The 17,285-nt window shown below is 45.6% G+C and overlaps 1 protein-coding gene across 11 annotated transcripts in view; it reads left to right on the top strand.

Moving 5' to 3' along the window:
* The window catches only part of KLC4 (kinesin light chain 4), a 77,200-nt gene that overhangs the window by 39,122 nt on the left and 20,793 nt on the right, over positions 1 to 17,285 (top strand). For 4 of the 11 annotated variants that reach the window (XM_061625473.1, XM_061625474.1, XM_061625471.1 and 1 more), the window contains exons 12-13: positions 665 to 773; positions 3,333 to 3,491. In XM_061625473.1, coding sequence (XP_061481457.1) covers positions 665 to 773; positions 3,333 to 3,491 — 268 coding nt within the window. The other 7 variants (XR_009762426.1, XM_061625478.1, XM_061625480.1 and 4 more) reach the window with 7 other exon arrangements.

Genomic DNA, 17,285 nt, shown 5'->3' with positions numbered 1-17,285 from the left:
ATCTGCACACACACACACACACACACACACAACTCCCCTCCCCTCCGGAAAATTAACTCCAGAAAGTTGGGGAGACTCTCCACAACAGGTTAGAAAGTGGTGCTGTGGAAGTACAAGGGAAACTGTGGAATAGAATGTTGGCAAAAATGGCCTATTCTGTTAATAGAAGCATCTGCCAGATCAAAAAGCCCTCCGTGAACGTACTTGAAAGATTTTAGTTTAGGATCCCATCCAAAGGTTTTAGGGTGATTCATGCATAAAAGAGACTTCTGAAGGTGACAAGAAGTGCAAAAGCATGGACCAAAAAAAGAACAAGGGAGTAAAATGAAGCCGAACAGACGAAAGGGCAGGCATCCTACAGGCAAGGGTGTTAAGGATGCGATGCCCCAAAGGGTCCGGTCCAATGCCTGTTTCTGTTCCTGGTACTAATACCACTGTTATAAATATACCCAGCTAGGCCACAAGGTCCTAGTAGAAAGGGCAGGTACCTCTTTCCTTATGCAATTGTCTTCTATATCATGGCTGCATGGAACGGTTCGTCTGAGTTGTCTCAGTGTAACGGAAAATGGAAGTGGTAGATAAGGTTGGCTTGGTATGCAGGGTATTCCAATGGTAAGCAAGGACTGTTTGTTTCAGTGCTGTACTTTCTGCTTGTATGTCTTAGCCCCACAGTGAACACCACCCTGCGGAACCTGGGTGCACTCTACAGGCGTCAGGGCAAACTGGAGGCTGCAGAAACTTTGGAAGAGTGTGCAATGCGGTCCAGGAGACAGGTAAGGCTGGCACTAACTCACAAATAACTGCTTGTAATGGGAGCTCTGGGGAGAAGAAAGGAAAAGTTGTATGTTCCTACTGATTTTTAGATTTGCCAGGAAACTGTAAGGCTTACAGTGGAAAGCCTACATTAGTGACTGTCATCGAATATGTAAAATACGTAACATGCCTTCATAGATTTCCCTGATGGTGGTGATGTGTCCAGTTGTAGTCAGTGTGGCTTTTGCTGGAAAGTTGCAGCTCTCTGAAGAATTCTTCCACTTGGTCAGCAAGAAAATCATGGGTTGCTAAGAAATTTGGCAGAAACTTAGTTGTCATTGGTTGGCTTTAGGCAATCAAATCTTAGCTTAACAAGCCAAGATATGAATGAGCTTCATGCACTTGTGCATAGCTGCTTTGCTTCTTTGCATCAGCAGGAAAACATGTCAGGAAACTGTAGTTGTCCATAACTTTGTGTTATGTCTGTAGTGGAAACTGTGGTCAATGACTTCCAAAACCAAGTTAGAATATGAAGCCATGGTTCATGGGTCACAAATTCTGGCTTGTTTGTTAGCCATTAATGATAGTTTCCAGTTTGGACATGTTGGGAAGCTATAGTTAACTGTGGCATCCTGTTTCCCCACCCACATGAAGGAAGGAGCAGAGCAGCTCTGTGCTGGGTGTGAAAAGATCATTCATATCTTGGATTGAAATTTGATTATCTGAAGGTAGCCATTGCTTTTCAAGTGGTCAGTGACACCTTTTGGGAAAGTTCTGCTTAACCAGAAAAAGAGCTTTAGACTGTTACACAAACTTGTGTCTAGCTGGTTGGAATGCAATAAATTTATATAAGTTTGTGTGTGTCCTGTCCCCCCCCCGTATTTATTTTATTTATTTATTTAACAAAATTTATATACCACTTGATTGAGATAAAACGAAGCAGTTTCCAAAATCACAGAATAATTGCTCAGAGATGTGAAACTGAAGAGCTTCAGGGATGCTGTCATTTTGTTTTATTTTATTTTTACTTGAGTTCATTTTGGATGTTCTTGATTGCTCTTCTTGGTGTTCCTTTGTTGCCAGGAAGTGGGCTGGGCTCAGTGTATTTCACAGCTGAATTATTCAAATAGAGAACTGAGTGCAGAATTGAGTTTCTGGAGAACTTTGGGTTTCGTTTCAATTTTTTAAATGCAAATTTTTAGCCATAATGACTATAAAAGGGGTGTGGGAAATAATCTGATGAAGCTTACAGAGGGAAGGAGGATGGGCTCATTGCCCTTCCAGTTGCTCCATGCCCTACCCACAAGTAACAGAAGTAGAAGAGAAAAAGATGGCAGTTAAGGAAATACGTGCAGAATTGTTTGCTTTTTGTAAATGTGTGTGTGTTTGTGTAATTTGTAGGCTGTGCAATGGCTGTAGTCACATGATCAAATCTTGGCTTAATATCCTGGGGGAAACAGCAGAAGGAAGCCATTGTCCTCTTGTCCTGCTTGTGGGTTTTCCAGAGATGGCCAGCCAGATACCTTTGGTTTGTCACCAAACTTTTTGGCCCCATGGGCACATTTGCAAACCAGGGCAGCTGTCGTAGGTGCCACAACCAAGCACACTTCACCCACCTATTCTGTTTGCAACAATAGGATGCTGCTTTCAAGCCTGTAGAGGCGCAGGGGAGGGGCCCCTGCGGGAGCCAGGGAAACCCTGTGTAGCACATGTAATTTCATCCCCCATGTACCCTCATGGTAATATTGCCCACTTCCCTGGCCACCACAGTGGTGACACTGCCCACCACCGCTAGGCACCCCAATGTTGAGTCCTACTCCTTTGGTCTGATCCAGCAGGGCTCTTTGTAGGTGCTTCATATGCCAAGGCATACACAAGCTGCATATAGCCCCTTTGCTCCTCCTCTGCTCGCACGTGTGAACGAAGAAGCCAGGAAGACGCCATTAGCTGTAGCTTCCTGGTACATCGAAATGAGAAAAAAGTATGGTTAATGGTTTCTAAACAAGACAGAATACGAAGCCATGGTTTAAAGCCAGCGTGGTGTAGTGGTTAGAGACTGTGACCTGGGAGACCACGGTTCAAATCCCCGCTCAGCCACGAAGCTCACTGGGTGACCTTGGGCCAGTCACTCTCTCTCTCAGCATAACCTACCTCACAGGGTTGTTGTAAGGATAAACTCGGGTGGAGGAGATCTATGTTTGTACGTTACCTTCACCTCTTTGGAGGTAAATAAAATAAAATAAATAATAATGAAGTTGGCTTAATATCCTCGCTTTCTTGGAATCCATTCATATCTGAACTAGGAAATGATGGTTAACAGAAAGATGTGGTTACTCAGTCTTGCCAAGGGAGGAAGCAGGAGTAAAGGGGCTGCATGATGTGCAGTCATGTTTGTGTCTTAAGTACAGAATTTGGCAGAATCGTTTTATTTTAGCACAGGGTAAATGGCCAGGAAGTAAGACGTTGCCTTGCATCTCTAGAAAATGTTTGAGGAGCTCTGCACTTCCCTTGCCAAAGTCAAGCCCTGACTTGCCTCCCCTTGTTTTTGTTTGTGTGTGTGTGTGTTTGTCCCCTTGCAGGGCATTGACCCCATTAACCAGACCAAGGTGGTAGAGATTCTGAAAGAGGGCGACGGCTCTGAGAGGCGGAGGAGCCGAGACAGCCTGGGGGGCAGCGTCAAATATGAGAGCGCCACAGATGGTAGCGAGGAAGTGAGTATGGGCGTAGAATGGAATGGGGTAAGTACAAGTCCACCATCAAGAGCCTCCTAGTCCAGCCAAGAGAGGCAAAGGGCAGCAAACCCCAGAGTTTTGTCTTTCAAATGCTGCCCCTGCCATCTCAAGGAGCTGATGGCCTGTCGTGGCATGACCACCTTCATTCATCCTCTGCATGCTCCTTGCCCGCCCCTCTTATTGGCCAGGTAGCCAGACTCAGGAAGGGAGCTATTTTTCCATCTAGTTCTTCCCATTCACTCAGAACTGCTCAGCCTTCCCCTCTCCCCTTTTTGGTTTTGGAAAGAAAGAGCAGAAGCAACTAATCTTAGGTGCCTTGATCTCCCCTACTAATATCCCACAGTGCTGTTTCCCCCCCCCCAAAAAAAAATCTGTGGCAGGGGCAAGAGAAAGAGAAAAACAACCCTTGCTTTTCCTTCCAGAGATAACTTTGCTCTCGTAGGAAGAACTCAAAGTGCTTTAATTGTGTTAGGTGTGTGCTGCTCCGCCCCCCCCCAAAATGAGGTGCATGGGTTAGTATGTGTGAATTCAGTGACTGAGGGATGTGTAGAGAGGCGGTGGAGTGAATGTGTGAAGACTGAAAGGCATATCAGCTGTCTCAAAGTGGCAAGAGGGCACTTCCACATACACCATTTCTGCATTTTGGTAGGAGAGTCTGAGCTGGAGCAGGTGACTTCCCATGCTGCCCTTCTTCCTCTTTGTTGACCCCTGGGCTGGTCCTTTTCTGATGAGAGGAGTTGACTTGTTCTTATACAGCAGCATGTTGCCTAACAGAGTGTTTGGAAGCTTTGGGGCCGGATGGGCTTGTGGAATATCTTCTCTGGCCAGGAACCAGTTCCTAAGAGATTTCAGCTGACTCCTTGTGACCATGTTACCATGTCCAAGTAATTGATTGGTACCTAGTGACCACATTATTACATCCAAGTCATGAGTCAGTTTTGGTGGAAGAATTTGAGTTTTGATGAAAAGCATCCCAAAAGCATCCCAAATCTGTTTCCCCATTTTTCATTTTATTTTCTTTGAGACTGATTCTGAGGTCTGTTCTCTCCTATTGGCTTAGAAAGGTGAACACCTGGCTCAACTTTTGAATGTAGCACTGGTAACTCTGTGTTGAGGAAGCAGCTTAAGTGCGTTGCTTCCCTTGATGTACCCCATAAGTATGTTGGTTCCTCTGAGTTTCTTCATAAGATGTAGCTAGCAGCAAGGCATCTGATCTAGATTAAGGATGGGGAGGGACTGCCCTTCCATTGTTTTTATGCTTTGATTACATTTAACATGCACTTGCTCCATTGCTCACTAACTCGTCATACTCTGTCCTGCTGTTAACTTGCCTGCATGCGCTTCTCCATTCCCCATCTGTCGCAAACAACTTGCCATGACAGCCAATCAGCACCAAGGTGTCTTGCAATCTTGATTGTGGATTGTACCTAAGAGGCAGCAAGTGTCAAAACCTGTAAGAGAATATGAGGACTCAATAGGAACTTGGGAAATAGGAGCATGTAAAACTGCCAATCCTAAAAGGCTTAAAGTTCTATTTTTTACTTTCTCAAAGAATGACACTTCCCTTCTGGAGTGAAGACAGATGTAATATTTTAACAGCGGACACAATGGGCCCCTCCATCCACAGTGTGATTCTAGCTCTGCAGCTTGCATTGCAGATGTACATTCCAGCTAGTTGAATGATCAGCTGATCAGTCTTGCTCCTCTCCTCAGGCTTCATGCAAAGGAGAGTCTGTCTCTCAAATAAATTTAGGAGCCCTTGAGATGCACTACAGGCTCTCCTTGGAGTTCAGGGTTGGGGTGATAATCTTTGCCAATTCCCCTTCCCTCTGCAATACCCAACACCACCTCCCACTCTGGACCAAAGAGTCCCTCCACTCAATAGAGTCAGATATAGAGGGCTACAAGTTGAAGGAAGAATAAAAAATATCTCCTCTCCTCCTCCCCCCTTCTGCCCGCAATATACTTTTATCCTTCACTTAACAACAGGAAAAGGATAAAAAAATTTTTTTTTTAAAGTTCCCAAACTGCCCCAGGGATTGTGCGAAGAGGTGGGTGGATAATGTCATGGGTACTAATTAATAGACTCCCTCCACAGCTGGAGCCCCAGCTTTTCAGAGTTTGCTTCAGGACACAAAGAGATACACTTTGTATTTAATGTGGGCCCTTTCAGACCATTGCCTTCTGCTCTTTCAATATGATGTTTGTCTTCATCCAGAGGCTAGTGTTCCGCTTTGTTCTGATCTAGCCTTTCCCAAGCTGGTGCCCTCGAGATGTCGTCAGACTCCGACTTCCATCAGCCCCAGCTAGCATGGCTAATCTCCAGGGATGATGGGAGTTGTTATCCAGCAACATCAGAAGGGCACCAGATTGGGAAAGGCTTGTTATGATCTATTCCACCTCCTGGGGGGGGGAAGGACTGCCTGCCCCCATCTTTTGGGCCTGTTCTCCAGGGTTTAGGATGGGCTTTATCCCTGGTGAAGGGCCAGTATTTTAGAAGGTGGTTTCCTTTGTAGCTACACTTTGTAGTGTGTCTGCACTGCAGTAGTATTTCTATATTATTGAACATTGTTCTTGCTGCAGAGGCCACACCCTTATGCTTGGAATCCTTCCCTTTGCATGTTTTTTTTAGATGTTCAAGGGTACAGAGCAACTTGCTTGAGCCTTAAAGGATGCCAAGGCCATGGATCTGCTAGAACTTCCTCTCAAGCTGAAAGGAGGCAGTGTCCATGTTGGATATCTGTGCTGCAGTGTCCTGGCCTTAAGGCATCTAAGAATGGTATGCAATCCTCTCCTGGCAAGCTATAAATGGAAATCCTAAGGAGCAGCTCCAGGACAGGCTGGAACTTACAGCTGCCCCAGATTCCCCGGAGTCTTGAAAACAGACCGACTCAAATAGTAGACACTAAACCTCTCAAATGCCTTAATGCTTATCAGCTTCTGCTAGTCCATTAGCTTTCAAACTGTGTTCTGGAGAAACCTGAGCATCTTTGGAAGCTTCGTGGAGTTCCTCACTGAGAAGATCAGGAAGGGCAGGCAAACTCCCCTGAAAGAGAGCATTCCCACTGCTACCAGTCGCTTCCCAAAATGTGCTCTTTGAAATCATGCTCTTGGTTCATGTGGAACAGTGGTGAGCCTCACCCCACCCGGCCTGCCTGATGCCCTTCGTGAGTGTGCACGCTAGAATGCTTCCCAGAATTTGTGACACCTAACAGAAGTTCCACTGCAAACCTTGCAGGCAAATCAGTGTGGAAAATATTTCCTCAAGTAACAGTTCAGTTAAATCTTCACCCCAGTTTACCCATTCTCCATCGCCCATTTCTTGCTCTCTAGAGTTGGAGTTCCCAATGTTTTGGAGGGCACATCTGTGAAACTGTCATGGGCACTACAAAATACCTGTTTCACAGAAGATAAACTGGTGATGCTCAGAACATGACCCCCCTCCCTCCAAAACAGAGGTAAAACACTGACTAATATCCAAAACACACAAACACAAACAAAAAAGCAAGCATAACCTCCAGACAATAAGCAATCTTCCCAACAAAAAAGAGCCAAAACTAAACCCTCTTTTTTTAAAAAAAAGAAAACAAATCCTAAATTAGGAGGAGCAAGGGGCCTTGATGGGTGCCAAGGGTGTGTGCCTAAGGATGCTATGGTGCCCACAGGTGCCACTTTGGGGACCCCAGTTTTAGAGTGATCTGCTATGATTCAACTTAGTTTTGGATTTGGTGTAAAGCTCAGCAGTTCATTCATTTGACCTGCCTTATATTTTTCATTCTTACAGGTTTGCATGTGCTTTATTAGGTATGAAGCTCCAGCACACACACCCTTTTTAATCTTTTCTCAGCTGCTCTGAATTCGACCAGAGCACCCTATGAGACAAAAAAGAAAAGGTATCAACCTGAGGTTGCTGGATCCTACCAGCCCCGCCTATATTTTTCAACAGCCCTAGAGGAAGGGGTGGTAGCTCTATCTGTAGAGGTCATGCTTTCCATACATAAGGCCCCAGGTTCAATCCCTGGTAGCTACAGTTTGTGTTGGGTAGCTAGGTTGGCAAAGCCCAGGCAGTTCTGGGCTAGATGAAATAAACACCTGGCTTGGTATGATGCAGTGTCATATATACAATGAGCCCCTTTTGTTGCACTGAGGCAACTTAGCTCAACATGCAAGTTCTTGCTACTGTTTACCAGTAAGCAAGTTGTTTGGAACCAGTTGCTGGAAACTACAAGAGGGGAGAGTGCTGTGGCACTCAAATCCTGCTTGCAGGCTTCCCATGGGCATCTGGTTGGCTACTTTGAGAACAGGATGCTGGACCAGGTAGGCCTTTGGCCTGATCCTGCAGGGCTCTTCTTATGTTCTTATCTATGGCTGCTAGTCCTCATTCTTTCTCCCCTGCCTGCTACGTTCATGCCATACATTTAAAGCACGTGGCTTCCCGCATAGTATCCTGGGAACTGTAGTCTGTTAAGGGTGCTGAGAATGATAGCTCTGTGAGGGGTAAAGTATACTTCTGAGGATTCTTTGGAGGAGTAATGTATTTTAAATGTTTGGTGTGACCTTACCTGCAAAGTGTTTTTTGTGTTTTGCATGAGGGAGTAGTCAAAAATGCCAGCACCACCCACCACCTGCAGTCTGAAGTGGGACACTCCACTGTACCACCTCAGAGTTCTGCTGCATGGGTGGACTGTGTCTTTAAGCCATTGTAGGCATCATGCAAAACAAAGTAGCGGAGCAAAACTGCTTCAGAATGGAGTTTGCACTTTCCATCCTCTCTCCCCAGGAGCAGGGGCATCGGAAAGGATAACCCCACCTGCAGGCTGGAATGGAATTGCTCAGAGTTCTACCACCTCCAAAGGAATTATTTTGTAGCGCAGTTTGGTGCCGTCTCCTCCATACCAAATACTCCATTTTAGCTCATGAGGTCACGGAGGTGGATTCTGGAAAGGAGCAGGGGACTGACACATTCTTTGAGAAACAGAAGTTGCCCTATCTTATTTGCTGCTCCCCCTTTCCCCTCTAAGCCCCCACCCCCAAATATTAGACTGGTAGCAGCAAGAGATGTCAGAATAACCAAGCGAGTCTTCTTTTATACAACTACAATCTTAAGTTCTTGTACTAGGGAGCCTTCGCCAAGCTGGTGCCTTCCAGATGTTTTGGACTACAACTCCCAGCAGCCCCTGCCAGCATGGTACTGGCTGAGTTGATGGGAGTTGTAGTCCAGAACATCCAGAGGGCACCAACTTGGCAAAGGCAATACTAGAGGGTCTGATCACTGCCCCAAGATCCCTGGTGGTCCAACATGTGGTGTTTCCCCCCAGGAGCATGACTAAGCAAAGCATGTATTTTGAATACAGTACTTAAAGGCATCCTTGAATGCAGTACTTAAAGGCATCCTTTATCCAATCACAAATTTGCCCCATTGGCCCAGGAAGTTCCTCCCTTCCCCCTTGAAGGTGCAACCTTGTGATTCCCCTCTCCCCCCTCCCTGGCCGTTGTTTGCTTTCCATGCCTGTACTGTTGCCTGATTATCCCCCTTCCATCCTTGCTGCTTCATCGGGGTTATTGTGCATTCCTCACTATGGCCTTGTAAAATTGTGTCTTTCTCCTCTCTGTGCACTAGGCTTAAATGCCTGCTGAGACTCCTTTTCCCCCTCCACCTCCCCACAACCCCCATTCACCACCATCACCCGGACGCTTGTGTGCTGCTCCTTCCAGCTCTCCCCCTCCAAACCATCTCCCCTTCTTCCACCTGCTGTGCTCAGCAAGGACTCCACAGCAGTCCCCCAGCCTTCCATCACAGTGGGCACTGAGGAGCAGAGCAGCACCCGCAGACGAGGAGCGTCCAGCTGGCTGCACCAGGCTCGACTGCTACTATATCAACCAGCGAGAAAGAGAAAGAAGAAACTCTGTGAATCTGCCTTTTCTCCCCCCCCCACGCAGCTCACCTCTGCCAGGGCTGGATTTCAGCAGGACTCCTTGTGACTTCCTCGGTTCTCTTTCCTATGTCTTAACGGGAGCCCGAATGAACATTTTCTGCTGTCTGAAGATGTCCTTGTTCTCCCCATTATCTGCCCTGTTCATCCTGGGTCCTTTCCACATTCACAGCCTCCCATCATCCCTCTCCTTATCTTGGAGTGTAAACTCAGATTTTTTTTCTGCCTCCCATTTTAGCTCTCTCCCCCATCCTTGTCTTTTCCTCTGCCTCTTTTTTTTTCTTTCCCTTGATGCTAAAGCGGAAGGTGGGGAGGGAATAGGCATTGGGATATCCCTAGCTTCAGACTGCAGGGAAAGTTAGGGAGATGGTTGAATTGTACTCTGTGGCCAGAGTGGGCATGTGGCTCTCCTGATGTTGTCGTTGGGCTCCCAACTTACCCTGGGGCCTTATGGGTGAAGGGCATGTGAGAAATCAAATAGATAAATAACTCTCATCAGCCCCAGCCTGCATGGGTGGTTGACAGGGATGACAGGAGTTGTAGCGCAGCAATATCTGGAGGGCTACACGTTCCCCGTCCCTGCTCTTTGCTCTGTGTTTCTTTCCTGTTAATCTGGTCAAGTGTGGGATGCCAACATGTCATCTTGTATGCCTGCAGCAGCAGCAGCTTAAAGGCCTTGCAGCCACCTTCTCGTAGTGATTGGGCCTGAGGCCTGTACAGATAGAGATGGATGTTGCTTCAAGCCTGTCTCCATTCTCCTTGTTGGATCCTTTTAGCCTATCCTTACAGGCTTGTAAAAAGGACGATGGAGCACATCGTAAGAGAATAAAAGTATTGAAGGATGTGCCAGGGCAAAAGTTGAAGAGACAGAAGTATGAGCTGTGACTTCCTAAGGAGGACCTTATTTTGACTGAGCTGGACATAGTCTACCTCCCAAATGGAATGGAGGCATTGAAGGTGGGTAGGCTATAGGAGCAGGGACAGCCATGGACAGTGTTCTCATAATAGATCCAGTACTGGCCCTTCTGATTAGACTTTAGTCTGGATGTCTTCTGGCAGTCTAGCACTTCAAGATGCCTGCATTTCAGAAGAAACGGCCTCTCTAGGACTATGAACTTGGGAATGTTTCCTTGCACAATTCCATTTTCACAAGAGGAGCGATAATTGTAGGCGAGGGTGACTCGGCCACCACTGTTTTGTTGCCATTCCTCCCATGGGGCAAGGGGAATGTGATTGCATATTTACATCTCTTTAATTTATTGTCATGAACGTAACGTTTTTATCATGCTGTTGTTTAACACTGGAGATTGCAAGGTCCCAGCCAAAAGTCACAAAAAACAAAACACACATAGCGATAAATTTGGTGTGTCAGTAGCAACTGAAGCTGCTCCTTATTTAAAAGTCTGGCCAAGTGAAGAGGGAGTTTGAACCACACAACCTATACAAGAAGTCTGAAATCTAAGGCTCTAGCATGCAAGAGCAAGGAGCAGAGGCGAGCAGTAATAGATAGCTTCAGTTTTAAATTTGGGGTAGGTTGGCCCACTGTGATGGGACATCCGAAAGATTTTAATGGAGGGGGAAAGAATGTTGTTTTGGGGGTATGAAAGTCTGTAGTAGAAGTGGGCTAGAAGTGTTTATGAGATGTGCAATCGTAATTGTGTTGGCTTGGAAGATAAATCTGCCTGGGTTCAATGGCATTTATTCCCAGTCCCAGGTACATAAGATTGTAGCCTTTGTGGGCGCCATGTCACTGAATGCATGAGGACATGGCTTTATAGGGAGCTGAGATGGCAGTTTGGGGCAAGGAGAGGGAGAGAGGTTGTTCCTTCATAAAGTGGGGTTTGCAGCATGTTGACAGATTTTGGGGGGTCTGTGTGAGGATTTAGAGTTAGAATGTTGGGCACGTTGGATTAAAACTGATTAGAGAGAGAGAATACTAAGGTGCTAACTGGAAGGGAGTTGTTGCATTTTCTGCACAGCAGAATAGAAACCAAGTTTGGAGAGATCTGGGGACGTGCTGGAGAGAAGTCTGCTGGCATGTAAAGCAATGTGGGGGGGAGAGGGGAACCTTTTTTGGCCCAAGAGCTGTATTACTTCATGGGTGACCTTCCAGGGACCACACAGCCAGTGTGGGCAGGACTAAATCTAAAAATGTGCTCGTGGCGGCTATATTCACACTCGGCTAACACACATCCATACACACTCTCCTCATCTGTCGTCCCCCACCCACCCACCCACCCGCTTCCGCTGCCTGCTGCCTCGTAGTGCTACAGGCAGGGCCAAGCTGGCGACACAGGGCTACCTCCCTCCCTCATCGGCTTGCTGCGTTTCCTTGCTGTGTGTGCGGAGAGAACCCCTCACCCCACCCTGTTTCTGAGCACACAGCAAAGGAGACAAGCAAGTGGGTGATTCAGGAAAAGAGCAGGCTCTTCCTCCATTGCCAGTGAACCTTGCCTCTCCGTGGGCCCTGTTTCCTCCACTTAGATGAGCAGTGCTGACCCTTGCTTCCCAGGGATCTCCCTCCCCCTTGCACTGCTCAGCTGATCCACAGTAAATAACTGAGAAGAAGGGAAGGTGGGGCTGCCAAGTTGGGGTGGCGGCCCAGGCAAGGAAAGAGGGCTGGCTATATTTGCCCTGCAGGTTCCCCATCCCTAGCGATGCCTGAGGGGAAACCTGGGTGTTAGGATTTTCTGGACTGGGAATCCAGCTTCTAAGCTTGCACTGGTGTTGGATATAGGACTCCTTTATGTTTCTGAGGGGTAACCTGGTGCTTTGAGCCTCTTCCAGGGCATGTGAGAGGATTTTTTTCTCCATCTCTCATTCCCATGCATAGCTTTTGTGCCTGTTTTTGATGTGATTCAATGTTTTTGTGAGTATAGCTGGCTTTAAAGGAAGATGACGGCGACTAGATATGTTTATAAATTAGAATTAGAGCTAGGTGTTAGGTAAGATGTATGCACCCTTTTGCTTCTGGTGCCCATAACTATTGACTGCTGGACGCTGGAACTGAATCACTAGAGTATGCCATTTTTGGCCTGTGCTGTTCTTTTTTGAAGCAGCTGGAGTTGCTCACTGCTGGAGGCTGAATGCCCAGACCCAGAACGGAGGTTCTCAGGTGGAGTTGTGCAGCAGGATGCTTTGAAAGCTGTAGGGCCTAAATGCCTTTTGTAGCTCCTTTTGGGAATCCCTTTGCTGCTGTAGTGGAGCTTTCTGCTTTGCCCTTCTGCTTCTGAAAAGGGGCTGCTCATGCATGCCTGGGGCAGGGGAGCTGCTGCCTCCCCTACAAAGGGAGCAGGTAGTGAGAGGTGTGACCCATCTGGAGGTGACGCAAGCAGAGCTTGGACAAGTTACTTTTTTTGAACTACAACTCCCATCAGCCCCAGCCAGCATGGCTGCTGGATTGGGCTGATGGGAGTTGTAGTTCAAAAAAGTAAATTTTCCAAGCTCTGCACAAGCTGCAATTGCAAAGAGTTTCTTAGACTAGTTTTACCCAAGGTTGTGGTCCTGGCCTGCATGGGGAGGGGGAGGGGGGTCTCACCCAGGATGCTGTGAAGAAGCCTCTGGAGCCTGTCCTGGAAAGCTGCTCCCAGTGGCTCCCCTTAGAGTGATGGAGCTTTTATCAGCTGTCTGCCCAGCTCTACGTTTTGCCTTGCACTGGGCTGCCCACAAGCCTTTTCCTTTCCTTTTTCTCTTTTTTAACAGCAGTAGTTGGGGGTACTGAAAATGTGTTCCACTCTCTGCCTTTGACACATACTTGGTGCTTTCCTTTAATGGTGTGAACTGATTTACCTCCAATTAAAGGCAGAAGGACTTGAACCCCTTCTTCTCTGTGACTCTTTTCACTATGCGATATTCTTCTTTTAAGTATTGTTGTCTCTTTCCTCTGAGGAGAAATCTTTAGGCTTCGGTGCACTGCTGATTCTCTGTTGTGAAGATCAGCCAGCAAAGAGACCTTAGAAACGTGTGTATAGTAAGAATGAAGCACCCGACTCGTGCGTGTGTATCCCTGTGTGTGTGTGCATGTGCCTATGATGGAGAGCGCGAGAGAGGCATGCCTGTGGAAAGGAATCACTGCTCCCTGTAGAGTAACCACCATGCACACAACCACTCAATCAAACTGGAGGTGAAAACAGAAGCTTTAAGAAGATTTGCTTTTTCAAAATGATTGCTGATTGGTACGGTCTGTTTTTCAGTGTTCTGAGAATCCACACCTCTAAGGGAAAATGTTTCATGCATTTATAGGAATAATAAAATATTAATCATTGCTGTGGAACAGTAGCATGCATACAGTTCAGCAGTGGACCTGGATTCATGTCCACTTCCCTGTACTGTTTCTTCTCTCTCTTGCCCCAAGCTTCCCTTGCTAGTCCCGGTTGCTTTCCAGGGCATCACAGTACACCAGCGCTGCAAGCCCCAGCAAGAATGTGTATCTTGTTCCTCATTTTCTTCCAGCTTCCATATTCCAAGAAAGAGGAAAATCTTAAGGGAGTAATACAAAACTAAACCACCCTCAAGTGTTTTCAGTAAGCAAACGTGTGGGTGGAGAGAATAAGTCTTTCTCTTACTGAAGAACTGGGATGTGTTGGTTACATTTTTAGTAGGGCTCATGATGGGAGTGTCAGCGTGGATCAGCTCAACAGTGGACATTTCTTGTCTGCTTCTCCTAAAAGACAAGACCAATGCAAAGGATTAAAATGGTATTTTCAGCTAGCCTTCAGTTGGTGGCAGGGTTCAATCAGTAAACTTTTCCCAGCTTGGAGTTAAAGTGCTGGGAGAAGGTCCACATGCCAAACATCCTCCTGTCAAAAAAACAACAACAACTAGCAAGCCAATTTGAGTGTAAGAGTGTGCAAGTTTTGGCATTTTAATAAACTCATTAGGTAAAAGGGAAAGAGGAGAAATCTTGGATATACAGCAAATATGATTGCCACTGGCTAAAGAACATGCATTCTTTCATTTATTTACTGTGTTTATACCTAGTCTTTCAGTTAGTCAGGGGCCTTTAATCCAACTGTGTAAATATTGATGTAAAATCCTTTAAAAATAATCACTATCTTCTACACTGGTACAAATAACATTATTATATATTATCCGTTTTTGTAGCATCACACTGCAATCCTACTCAGAAGTAAAATTCCAGTGGAACTTGTTCCTAGATAAGTAAATATAGGCTTTCAGCAGCAGTCCTGTATAACTACCTGCGCATAAGCCCCACTGAGCGCGAAAGGATGTACTTCTGAATTGAGAAGCATAAGATTGTGCTGTTAATTCAGTAGACCAGAGACCTAAATCTTTCAAGACCAGCAACAGTATGGAGCTAAAGTAAGCTGCAATTGCAGCTAGCTCAAATATTGCAGAAGACTAGACTGAAAAAATGTGTTTTTAATCCCTGTAGTTAAAAGGTGTGTATACAAAAGCCAGATGGAACTCTTGTGAGCAAAAACACAAAACTGACTTCTCTCATGCTGTAAGGCTGGAGAAGATTAGCTGTTCTCTGCAAGTCCTTAGATGGGTTGATGAACAGTCTATGTCCCATTTATCAGATGATAATTGTAGCAGCTAAAGCCAGAGCATGTGAAACTGCTGTTAAGGATCGGTTATCATTGTGTTGCATAAACCTCAAGTAATTACCCAACACTAAGAGGTAAGAAAAAAAGTCCATTGTGGATTTGCTATCCCTTGAACCAACTCGTATGAGTTCCCCTTAGACTTACTTTGCATATTTTACGCTTTTAATCTGCCAAGGGCAGCTATATCTTACTTCATCCCCTCTAGGCCTATAGAACAGCAAGCTTCCTTTTTCTAAAACCATCATGGTAAGTGGTTGACAGGCTTGACCTGTCAAATGTTGCTGAAAGATCTAACACTCAAAAGTACAATTGCACCCTTTCATTGTTAGATTGAGATTATTGTCTAAATCCATACCTATACATTCTGTGATGGACAGAGCCAAAGGCAGAACGACTGAAAAGCTGCTGTTTTCCATGTGGGTGTTGACCCAGATGGTGACCACTCAATCCATAACCTTGTCCCATAAGAGAAAGAAGGAGACAGCATGATAGTTGCCTGTGGAGGTTTCATCAAGGTTAGTTTCCTTGAACCAGAGCATAACTGTAGTATCAAGACCCTCCAGTCCTCTGTCTTTCCTCAATGAAATGTTAACTACTCCAGCTAAATAAAGCACCCTGCTTCTCATGGGTTTCATCAGCCAACATGATGATGCATCTTACAGATATAGACACATACATATGTACTCGCATAGAGCAAGCACACCATCATCATCTGAAGGAGTGGAAAAGGCTGAAGCCAATCCAGATAGCCAGGCTAAGACTGAGTCCCACTTGAAATGTTACAAAGCTCCAATAACCTACAAGTAGTTATTGCAGGCTGTACTTAGAGCAAACCAAAACCAAACCTTTGTCTATAAGGACAAGGCCCATTCGCTATCTGTTGGACAGCTCTTCAAAGGTACAATGGCAGCAAAAGGAAAGATTCCTTTGCCTTTTAAAAAACTGGTTGCATCTCCTTGTGCTTGCCCGATATTCCTCTCTAAAGCAGGTGCTCCTGTGTCTCTGAAACGGGTGGAGAGGATGCCTGGGAGATACTGTGTTGAGAGTGGTGGTCAATTAGGCCAGTGGGTGTGCCAAAGTCTATTCCCCAAAAAAGTTTGGAATCCAGCTTTCTCTCCTAGTTTATGGGACTGGACCAACCTAATGGATCTATTTAGTGGAAAAGGGTGTGTGTGTGGAGAGGATGGGTGGGGGCAAATCAGTACCTTCAGAAGGGAAGGATCTGACTAGGATAACTGTGATTTTTCACAACTGCAGTATCTGCTTTACATATTTCCAAACAAGGGCACTAATATCCATACCGTATCCTGCCTAGGGTTGCCAGGTTCAGGGCCTGAGACTGATCCTGTATCTTTAGGAGAAGAGAAAGTCAGCCAAGTGCAAGTGTTCTTACAACACTAATGGGAAAAAACACAAGGTGGAATTCTCCCTTCCCCCTGCACAACTTTTAAAGATACAGAAGACCTCTTGGTTGCGACTTCCGGGAAGGGTGACTTAGCCTGTGCCTGCTTTTGAGACGGGCTCCTGCCTCAAAAGAAGCTTATTCAGATATATCAGTCAGTTTTTTCTTTTTTTTTTGACTGATTAAACTTCTCCCGGGTAGGGAGAAACGAAGAGATTAACCTCAAAGCCTATTTTTGTTGGGACGACCAGATCTCATTAATTTATGGGACGAGGTCCAGCCGACGAAGGTGGGACGGATTTTCAACAGCAAGCTCTATCTGGAAAAGCGAACGTTCATCTTATCTTCTAAGAGAGAACGCACTAACAGGCAAGCACCCTTCTTTCTATATTTTTCTTTTACTTGACTTAAATTGTTGCTGTTTAAAAGAGATTTGCCAGATTGATCGGTTTTTGACATCTCACTGGGGAGCCGTAACTTCTCTCTGCTACGCACTAATTAATAGCTTATCTCTGTTTTTGTTGCAAAAAGCTGTCCTGGATTTGCATTCTAAAGATACACACAGAAGAGGGATTTCTATTCCAGATTTTTATTTTGAAAAATATTATACTGTTTTGAGACTACTCTCTTTTTGGTCTATTTTATTTTGACGAATCTGTTTCTTGACGATTGCCATTAATTGCTTCGATCCTGGGAACTGCATTTTGTTTACTTAACCATTGGAGAGATAAGGCTGTCTGCTCTGTTTATACTGTGATGTCACCAAGTTTGGAGTATTAACCCAATTGTTGCTGAAATAAGAAGTGGTTTTCCTATATTTTTCTTTTAAAATGGCAATTAAGAAAGTGGCTGAGAATCTGGAAATAACTATGTTTCAGAGAATAATGAATGAGAT

Source organism: Rhineura floridana, chromosome 4 (genome assembly GCF_030035675.1).
Source record: "Rhineura floridana isolate rRhiFlo1 chromosome 4, rRhiFlo1.hap2, whole genome shotgun sequence".
Taxonomy (NCBI): domain Eukaryota; kingdom Metazoa; phylum Chordata; class Lepidosauria; order Squamata; family Rhineuridae; genus Rhineura; species Rhineura floridana.
Note: the sequence above shows the minus strand (reverse complement) of the source record. Positions and strands in the feature narration are given on the sequence as shown.